Source organism: Anabas testudineus, chromosome 9, assembly GCF_900324465.2.
Source record: "Anabas testudineus chromosome 9, fAnaTes1.2, whole genome shotgun sequence".
NCBI lineage: Eukaryota > Metazoa > Chordata > Actinopteri > Anabantiformes > Anabantidae > Anabas > Anabas testudineus.
This window is the reverse complement of record NC_046618.1, coordinates 21,960,943-21,970,856: the sequence shown is the minus strand read 5'-3', so window position 1 is coordinate 21,970,856 and position 9,914 is coordinate 21,960,943. Positions and strand designations below refer to the sequence as shown.

Genomic DNA, 9,914 nt, shown 5'->3' with positions numbered 1-9,914 from the left:
CTCTCACGCAAAGCAGAGTAGCTGCTGTCCTTGTAGCCTACAGTGAAAATTGTCTGTATAGGCAATAATTTCCACTAATCACTAATAGACATTATTTATAATCACAGAGACAGTCCCCACATTTAGGGATCTCATTTCATTACAATGATTATTGAGTTATTTGTTTTACTTTTTACCTAGGCATTTTTATTTCTTGTTATATTGTTTATCTTATAATGTTTTTTTATTTTATTTTATTATCTTATTGGCAAAATTGGGCTTCCATACATTGGGGACAGTTATAGATTCTCCTAAACACTAAATTCTCCGTTCACAGTTCACTAAAAAAGCAACTGGCATGACGTATCCGCGTTTCCATAAGTTTTTTTTTTAATTTTTAAATGTTTTTTAATATAAAAATATATTTTAATCGATAACTGATATCAACCCGTTATGAGCTGTGACGTGATGATGCGTCAGGCGGAAGTTGGTTTGACTGCGGAAGTGATCGGTACAGATGCTGTAGGCGTAGCTCACTGAAGCAGTCTGGTTTAGTATTGAGTATTATTTGATCGTTTTTTGATCTATATGTAGGTCTGTCAGAGCTTCACATCACAACTCGATCAGGTAAGGATGAAGATAAAACTCCTAGGTGGTCGCTAACCGTTCAAACGGTTTAAATACATGCCCTGGCTTTGCTAAGTTAGCATGGCTAACGCGACGTCGTATAGAAACATTGATCTATTCAGTGAAAGGGTTTAGAGATCAAGAACCTGAGGAGGGGAAATGTGTCTGTGTGACACCCCGACCATGTGAGTGGGCCATTTCGTTTCTGTATGGGGTGAAAGTAGCATTGTGTCACTCATCACTTTATCTTGAAAGGGCCTACAGAGTCTTATTTTGTTTGTTTACCACTGAATCCTGTCTGAGTGACAGTTCAGTGATTAAGTAATTAGTCATAGCCCCTTTCGCAGCAATAACGTCAAATAAACATTTTTGGTCACTGTATGTCAGCTCTGTACATTGACTTAGTGAGATTTTAACCCATTCCTTTTCATAATGTTGCATGAAAAGGCTGCAGGTCCTTTCACATAATTCCTCATACTGAAGGTTCTGACTTTCAAAATATAAAATTTCTTCAGCTTTAACCATTTATGTTCTAGTGACTTGTGTGTCTAGAGTTGTATTCTTGCTGTATCAGTCACATTCTTTTGTGCTTCAACTTATGAATGGATGCTTTCATGTTTTCTTCCTGTAGAAGTTGCTTGTACAGTTTGAAGTTAATGGCTCTATCAATGATGTCAATCTGTCTTGGTCTAGAGGCAGCAAACAGCCCCATGTTGTTATACTACCACAACCATGTTTTATTATTATCCAGTTGCTCAAAAAATATGCTTCACATCAGTTGTTATGGCTCATAGATGATCTCATCTGGATGAGTTTTTTAGCTAGACAAACGTAGCTATTTTAATATGAGGAAGACAGAGGGAAGTTCAATATGACTTCTATACTGTACATAATTTTATCAAAACTAGAACAGTAAGAAGTAAGTTGAGAATGTGTAAAGTCATCTTTTTACGTTTTCCAAACTAGACCACACCTGACCAAGTCTAGCTTCAAAGCACTTTACCTGTATCACATCTGGATTAGAATAACACAGGCACATTAAAGGTGGTTTACAACATAGTCTTAGATGAGTGTTTATTTTCATTTATTTGTGATAACAAAAAACCCCACCAAGTTTAGATTCAAACAAAATCTATTATGTACCTAGACTTGTAAACAAAATAGTAAAATTTGTATATCAGGTGTTAAAAAGTGTAGCTCTAGTTGTTTTTAATTTATTCTACCCTCACAAATAAAATAAATGTTTCACATATTTGAGTTTCAAATATTATTAGTAGTTAGTTAGTATTTATTTAGTCAATTTAAATTATGTTGGTGTTACTTATATCATTTTATTTGGAAGTGTCAAGTAGCAGTGATTTATTTGACAAAGCATTGATGACTTTTTTCATGTCATTTATAGACATGAAAAGTGTCCAGTTTCTAAGTCTTTTGTTGGCTAGAATGTGGTGGTGCAACACCTAACACTAAGGACAGTAAACAATAAAACATGCAGGTTCCTCTGCCGCTCTCCTTTTATCAGTACCACACCTCTTGAGCTAAGCTTTGAAACTGTTAACAGTTGGTCCTCCCTTAAGTTGCTGTGGGCTGGACCTCCTAGCCAAGAAGTCGTCATGGCAAAATCAATACAGGCCACCTGACTTATCAGTCAGCATGCTGTTGGATTAGCCTTGCATTTGATTTTGTTTGATAGAGCGGAAAACCCCAAGTCATGGAGCCTCGCTGCAGAGTCATGCCTTTTTTTCGAACTATACTCAGCCACTAATTTTCAGAGTCAGCTGTTGCCTCAATATAGAGTGTGAAGAGAGGGACACTGCCTCTTTGTGCTAGTTTATACAGACATTGTGTGGTCTTGCATATTAATTTTTTTTAACAACTAACTGCATACTTAAGGATACATAATAAAGCACAAGTCTTCAGATCATCGCATCATACCATAGGTGTTCTTGTTTAAAAATTACTAAATCTCCCCTTGAAACTGTAAATTTTAAGCTTTTTTGGTGATCAACTTCTAATAAAGACTATTAAAGTTGTCTTTGACTATAGCTAATTTAGCCATAAATTGTTTTGAGGTTTTAAGATATGCTATTTCACTTTCAAACAAACCCCACTCATTGTAATACTGAAAATATGATTTTCAGTATTATATATGACTTCAAAGCAACTTATTTTTAAATTAATCTCGTCTCCATTGATTTGTTTTGTTATGGACGTTTTACATTTTACAGGTAGATTGGGCCCTTAAGATGGCGGACCACACGGACATCAGTCTGATGCCAGAGGAGCGAGTCCGTGCTCTGACCAAGAAAGGAAGCTCAGTGGAAGTTAACGACGATGTTCCCCCGCGCCGTTACTTCCGGTCAGGCATGGAGATGATCCGCATGGCTAACGTTTACACGGAGGAGGGAAATATTGAGCACGCCTTTGTCCTGTACAATAAATACATCACGTAAGTTTATGTTGATTGAAGTACCTTTTCATTTGTTCTTCAGAGTACATTTTCATTTCCTGAGGGTAACACTAAAGAAAGGCTACAAAAAGCTCCGCCTCAAGACTTGTCTTTTTTTCTGTCCTGAAAAATGAGAAAACTAACCAGAGTCTGGGTAGTCTGTCATTACAATTCTAAGCCCATGATTTAGAAAAAGTGTAGGCAAACTTAGCTGTTTACCATTCAACAACAGTATTTATTTTTTTGCCCAGGCTCTTTATAGAAAAACTCCCCAAGCATCGGGAATACAAGACTGCAAACATTCCCGAGAAGAAGGACACACTAAAGGTACGCATAGTGTTTATATTGTCCTATAGCAGATTAGGCAGATTTTTGTCTTGTTTAACCTTAATATTCTGCTTCATTTGGTGTCTCCTACAGAAACTGAAGGATGTTGCATTTCCTCAAGCAGAGATTCTGAAAAAAGCACTTTTGAAAAGATTTGAGCAAGAGCATGAGCAGTATCTTGTCAAGAAGGTAAAGTGTCAACTGTATTTATAGAATAAGAGACGGAGAATCAATAACCACTGTAAATATGATCTAAGCCTAGTTTACAGTACAATAAGAGTTGTACAGTGATATTACAGTGTGTTGTCTACAGTATATTGTAAAAGAGGTAAAACATTAACCAGCACCACAGCTACAGCCTAAAATGGTTGTAATAAAAGGAAGCCTTTATTAATAATGAGACTAAACTGAGGCAAAACAATAACATTAACCTTCAACACTCCCATTGTTTGGTAAAGTGATTTTATTTGAATTATTATCAAAGAGCTGAAGAACCGCAGATTTTGTGTCACATAAAACCAAAAGTAGAGCCCTCTGCTGAAAGTCAGTCTTTCTTCAATGTTGTGTTACTTTATATTCAGAAGGTGGAGGAAGAGGCCTTGGCGCAGGAGCAGTCCCGGCAGCGAGCATTGGATGCAGAGCGGGAACGCGTGGCTGAGATGCAGCGGCGGCAGCGGGAGCAGGAGCAGTTCAGTGCCTTCGAGGAGATGATCCGCCGCCAGGAGCTGGAGAAGGAACGCCAGCGTGTACTCCTGGAGTTCTCCACACCTGTAACGCCCTCGCCTGATGCCCCTCTTATTCCAGGCATCCAGGGACCCCCAGTTGTCTCTCCCACACCCCCACAAAGCCCAGGGGACCTGTCTGGCATCACCAACCACCAATACAATCGTCCCCCTACATCTATCAGCACACCTGACATTGGCCGACCTAGCTTCGACCGGTCGCTCAAACCCGGGTCTCTGGTCAGCCCAGGAAACAACAGTGAGTTAATCTTTTTTGACATGAGGGGTGGTTCAGAGAGGACTTAAATACAGCCCCACTCCTGCTAGTATTTATTCCCCTGAGCTGATTTCTTTCCCCCTGACCTACTTAAATTCCTTTTTGCACCATGCCTTGTTGTAGAAGATCACAAGAACTTTTCCACCCAGCTTTTGTTTTTTCCTGGTTTCTGCAGATACAATGGTGGATGCCCTTCGGCAGTTGGCTGTTCCCGCTGAGCTGTGCCGGAACTTTCTGAGGTTGGCTGAGGCCAACACAAGCCGATCTGTAGAAACTTGTGGCATCCTGTGTGGCAAACTGGTAAGACTCTAGAACAGAGCTACAGTGTTGAACCAGCAGGATTGAATCCCTTACTGAATAGATCTGTTGCAGGAAGCACAAAATAAAGTGTGAATGAGATCAGAAATAAAGAAATTAGTTTTACTCAGCCTTTAAATTGGGAATATTAATTAGAATAAACTACAGTTATGCATCTGTGAATTTCATAACCAGAGATGTTTAAAAAAAGAAATTTGGGTGTGGATTTGTAGATTTTAATTGAAACCCGGACATCAGCTGATCCCAAACCACAGAGGTTGAACTTAATCTGACACTTCTCTCAGTCCTAGGCCTGCTGGCCCTTTAGTTTAAAACATGAGGCAAGTTTTTAGGTCGCGTAAACTTGAAGCATGACTGAGTGTTTTTTTGTTGTTATTGTTTGTTTGTTTTCCAGCAGCAAACCAGTCAGTGCTGTTTATTTTGTTCACACAGTCGCTGGATAGTCTTTGGCAGACAGTGGCTATGCATAATTTAAAGAAGTGTAATAATGTGAAGCTTTTTGTGTTTGTTCCAGACTAGAAATGCGTTTACTGTGACCCACGTCATCATACCAAAGCAGTGTGGAGGACCCGACTATTGTGACACAGAAAATGAGGAGGAACTCTTTCTCATACAGGACCAGTATGATCTCATTACCCTGGGCTGGATACATGTGAGTAAAGACAGCTGGCAACTTTAGCACAACTCACTAAAAGTGGCTTTTTTATGAGGTACAAACTGATTCACCTTAAAGGAACTAAAAACTAAAGTAAAAACAGTTTAATGAAATGAATTCCAAGTCATGAACAGTTTTGATATTCACCGGTTTTAGGTAATGCTAATTTTTTTAAATGCTACGTTAATAATCTATTCACCATATAAGCATATTAAAGCTTCCAATAAAGTACATTGAGCAGTATTTTTAGTAATCTTATTGGCATTCTCAGTAGTTTTAGAAAATTCCTCCTGTTGCTGCCTCAGGGTCTTTATTCAGGTTTCATCCTCTGTTCAGTGTAACATCACCTACTATTGCTGAAATATTCTCTACTCTAATATCTCAGAGATTGTCATCCTGTTGACTTCCTTAAATATGATTCATGGAGTTTTGCTTTAGAAAGATGTTTTTTAGTTTTGAGCTTCATTCAGCCTGAAGCTTTTCCTGGTTATTTCTGTCACAGTACATCACAGCCTTGATCAAATGTCACTGACACATGTGCTATGAACATTTATTTTAATAGTTTTGACTCCTCTAAAATAACTTTGCTGTTACATTTAACTTAAACATTATATCTGAATAATAATCAGTCTAAAACAAGCCTGTGCAGTTTAGAGATGTTCAAGAATCTGACATGGAACAGTCATACAACCTAGGAGAAATTGAACTAAGTAATGTGAAGGTTTTGGTGTATGAAGCCCAGTGTGACTTAAATCCAATCCTCAGCTGACTTTGATGACACCACCTACTGCTCTGCATCTAAAAGTGTCTCGTCCAGACTATATGAACTACATCACATCACAGTCAGATTTGAAGCAGGATCCTCACATCACACCCATCATTGTTTACTTGTTTAAAGTCTGTCTCTTTCCATTGATATACACTTTATTGTTACCTAAAGTTCTTATTGGATACACATACACACCATCTACTATACTAAACCAGGTTCTAAAGACCTTCCAGGACACTGTTCCTACTGTTATCTTACTTCTTATTATTTAATTATTTGCCCCACTAAACACTAAACACATTTTTTCACATTTATGACACCTTCTTCTGCTCTTTACTGGTAAATAGACGACGGTTTGATAATGTATAGTCCTGTTTTACAAACATGTTATAGTCGTTTCTGTGCCTCATATTGTCATTTGTATATATGTAAATGTTTTACGTTTGTCTGTGCCATCTTGACCATGTCAGTGCTGTAAAAGAGAAGCTGTTGACAATAATTAGTTCTGGATGTTGCATCATCCTAGTTCCCTATATAAAATGACCAATTATTCACAAATTAACTATCCCAATCAAAACACTTTAATATTTTTTTTAAATATGATCACAAATAAAGTAATAAAAAGCTGCTGTTTATTTAAATTAACTATCTATCTATCTATCTATCTAAATAAAAACCAACTGACTTTGGGATGAAGGAGCTGGAGGTGCTGAAACCCATTTCAAGGTTACCTACTTATTAATACGGCACACTGCAGTACTAAATTATTAACTATTACTCTGGCCTTGCAACCACAGGACTTGAGTTAATATAATATTCACATGATTAATTCGTTGAACACTAGATTTTCACAAGTGCTGATTTTTTTTAAGCTATGGTATGTTCTCCAGGCAGCACAAACGGAGGAGACAGGTATGTTGCTGATACTGTAGGCTGCTTCAGACAGAACGTGGTTTGACCTCTGTGGTTTTTTAGACCCCATGAACCTGCTCACCATGTAAAATGAACTCTGGGCTTTTTTTTCCTTCACAGACTCACCCCACACAGACAGCCTTCCTGTCCAGCGTTGACCTTCACACACACTGCTCCTACCAGATGATGCTGCCAGAGGCCATCGCTATCGTCTGCTCGCCTAAGTTCAATGAGTGAGTCTGCGAAACTGCTGGTGTCCTGTCAAGGAATTCACTTCAGCTCAGCTTCTTTTCTTTATTTAAATGTTTTGTCAGGCTATTGATATGTGAAAGTCTTGCTATTCTAAAAAGTGACTGTGTAATATTCTTGTTTGTCCCAGAATCGGCTACTTCAGGCTGACGGATCGAGGAACAGATGAGATCTCCACATGCAAACAAAAAGGCTTTCACCCTCACAGCAAAGACCCTCCTCTATTTTCAGTGAGTAAAACTCGCTTGTGCCTAAAACAAGTGGGGGAAGAACCAGTAGCAGCACATACAGACTGATCCTCTATCCTACTGCAGATCCAACATTTTCATAACAAGGAAGCAGAGCTTCACACATGCAAATACATCCGCTCCTCAATTGTTATCCCACATTTAATCAAACTCTAACTGTACTAGAGTGAGGTAATATTTCCTTGATACTACTGTAGATTTTGCTTCTAGTCTAGTTAGACTACTACTACATACTGTGAAGCAGGTTTCACAGAAACAGCAGAACTTCAGTTTAAAGATGACAGATCTTCAAACTGAAAAACTATGGCTGTGTTCAGTTTGATGTTTCTTATTTTCTTTTAATGTATTTCTCAAAGGTGTGAGCACCACAAACTAAATTGCTTTCACCTCCATAGCACTGGGTGAGAGACTGAAATCTCAGAGACGAACGTATGTTGACATTCATCAAACTCTGGTGAAAAAAAGAGTTTTTAATTTGGGATATTGTCCGGTCTTGAAAATCTTTTAAAAGCAACAAATTATTTTCCTAAATAAATTTTTTTTAAAAGACCTAAAAAGTAAAAAAAACAAAATTGCAGGCTGTTAGGAGCTGTTACACAATTAAACAGAAAAATGAAAAGTGAGTTGTTTTGATTGCAGGAAAGTGTTCAATAATTTTTTATGGGGTTTCAGTTCACATCATCAGTCCTTCAGAAAACATTGTGGCTTCTGCTGATTTCAGGAAACATGTCAAGATTTGAACAAAAAGTCCATTTAATTAATGTTATTTTTACTGATTAATCCTTTAATTGGTGTTCTGCTCCATATTCATGTTTCATATATTTAGGACTTAATATTATTCATATTGGGAAATACTGAAGTATAGTTGAACTGAGTAATTCTAGGCTACGTTGTCTCTAGTTGTTTTCCTTTTGTGTTTTGACTGGAATATTCAGGAAACGGGTATTAAATTGCCTTTAATGTGCATTAAATGTCGTGTTAATGAGGTCTTTAAGAATCAAAAATGTAATTTGAAGAATGCTACAGAAAGTCTGTAATTACAATTTGAGTAAATCAGCTCTTTAAGTGGGGACTTACATAGGAAGTATGATTTACCTTCCTTCTTCCATTCATGTTAAAAAACCTAAACTAAAACTTTAATTTTTATGTTAATTATAATGCTCTCTATAAATGTGTGAAACTAGTAGATTTATTTTTTTGCATTGTATGTTTTTCCTCTAACCCAAATGTGTTACTTCTCTGTCTTTCAGCACGCAGGACATGTCACCATCACCAATGACACTGTGCATATGATGGATCTGCGGTGATTTATTTTTATTTTTTTTCTTTCTCTTACACCAGAACACTCAGACTGTTTTATGAAACTGCAGATTGGAGATGACACTCATTTTATTTTTAGGACGGTACTGAGCAAGCGCCGACCACAAGTTTTGCATTTATATAGACTAAAGTTGTTCTCAAATGGAACAACATGTTTTTTTTGTTTTGTTTTGTTTTGTTTTTTTCTACATGTTATTGCACTTTCCAAGCAAACAACTACTATCCACCTAATGGACTGGCAAACCTCTGGCTCTACAACCCCTCTGTTATTGTCCTTCCTGTTCAACGTTTGCTTTTATCATTAATAATAACATGTTTGTTGCATATTGTTCGTCAAAGTTTGGTTCTGTCTGACAGATGAAGTGCCAAGGAGAAGATTCACTTGTTTTTAAGTTGTATGTTATGCAACGTGATCAGTGTGAAATACATCGTTTGTCTTTGTAATTTTGACTCTGTGTGTTTCCTTCACTGGTAAAGTCCTACAAGTGATGAGAAGTTGCAACTCAGGTATGCAGGCAGTGCTGCTGCTGCTCTGTATTATATTTTTATACGCTAACCCCATCACTCCACTGTATCCTTTATTGGTAAATAGTTTTGATTGAAGACTAATTCCGGCAAATGATGGTTCCATCTTTTTTTAAATTATTTTATTCTTCTTTGTTTGTGTTTTTTGGATCGAGGGGTTTGTAGCACTTGTGTCATGTGTCCATGTTTGTGTTCAACAAGCAACCTGAATGTACCTTCTCCTACACATTACTAACCACCTGGCCACGGTTCATGCCTCTAAACTATTTTTGTTTGCTCCGTTCTCCTGGCAGAACAAACAAATGATTAGCCATATTTGTGAGAATACTTTAAATTACTGAAAACTGAATTAAATGCCAAGAAAGAATAAAGTAATTGTAGATACAGTCATGCAGCATGGGTTTGTTTGTTTGTGATGTTCGTCCAGTTTGTCACAAGGTACAGTTTTTAAAGCATAGTTTAGATAAAAAAGTATATTATATGTACTTGGAATTACATGCTAGAAAAAATAAAGTTAACATGAGTGTGTGTATGTTA

At 37.3% G+C, this 9,914-nt stretch overlaps 1 protein-coding gene across 1 annotated transcript; it reads left to right on the top strand.

The window, feature by feature from the left end:
- The first annotated feature begins 459 nt into the window (after positions 1-459).
- LOC113150698 (STAM-binding protein-like A) lies at positions 460-9,801 on the top strand. The gene is made up of 10 exons (XM_026343322.1): positions 460-606; positions 2,835-3,055; positions 3,307-3,382; positions 3,476-3,571; positions 3,964-4,363; positions 4,557-4,681; positions 5,214-5,351; positions 7,156-7,268; positions 7,415-7,514; positions 8,783-9,801. Exons 2-10 carry the CDS (start codon positions 2,853-2,855, stop codon positions 8,837-8,839), a joined length of 1,308 nt encoding a protein of 435 aa, XP_026199107.1. The 5' UTR covers positions 460-606; positions 2,835-2,852; the 3' UTR covers positions 8,840-9,801.
- The last annotated feature ends 113 nt before the right edge of the window (positions 9,802-9,914 follow it).

What these genes read in the sequence shown, in the direction of transcription:
- LOC113150698 (XM_026343322.1), top strand. Translation starts at nt 2,853, where the DNA reads ATGGCGGACCACACGGACATCAGTCTGATGCCAGAGGAGCGAGTCCGT. An exon ending in TGCTCGCCTAAGTTCAATGA is followed by an intron (nt 7,269 to 7,414) that starts GTGAGTCTGCGA and finishes TGTTTGTCCCAG; the next exon opens with AATCGGCTACTTCAGGCTGA. An exon ending in AAGACCCTCCTCTATTTTCA is followed by an intron (nt 7,515 to 8,782) that starts GTGAGTAAAACT and finishes TCTGTCTTTCAG; the next exon opens with CACGCAGGACATGTCACCAT.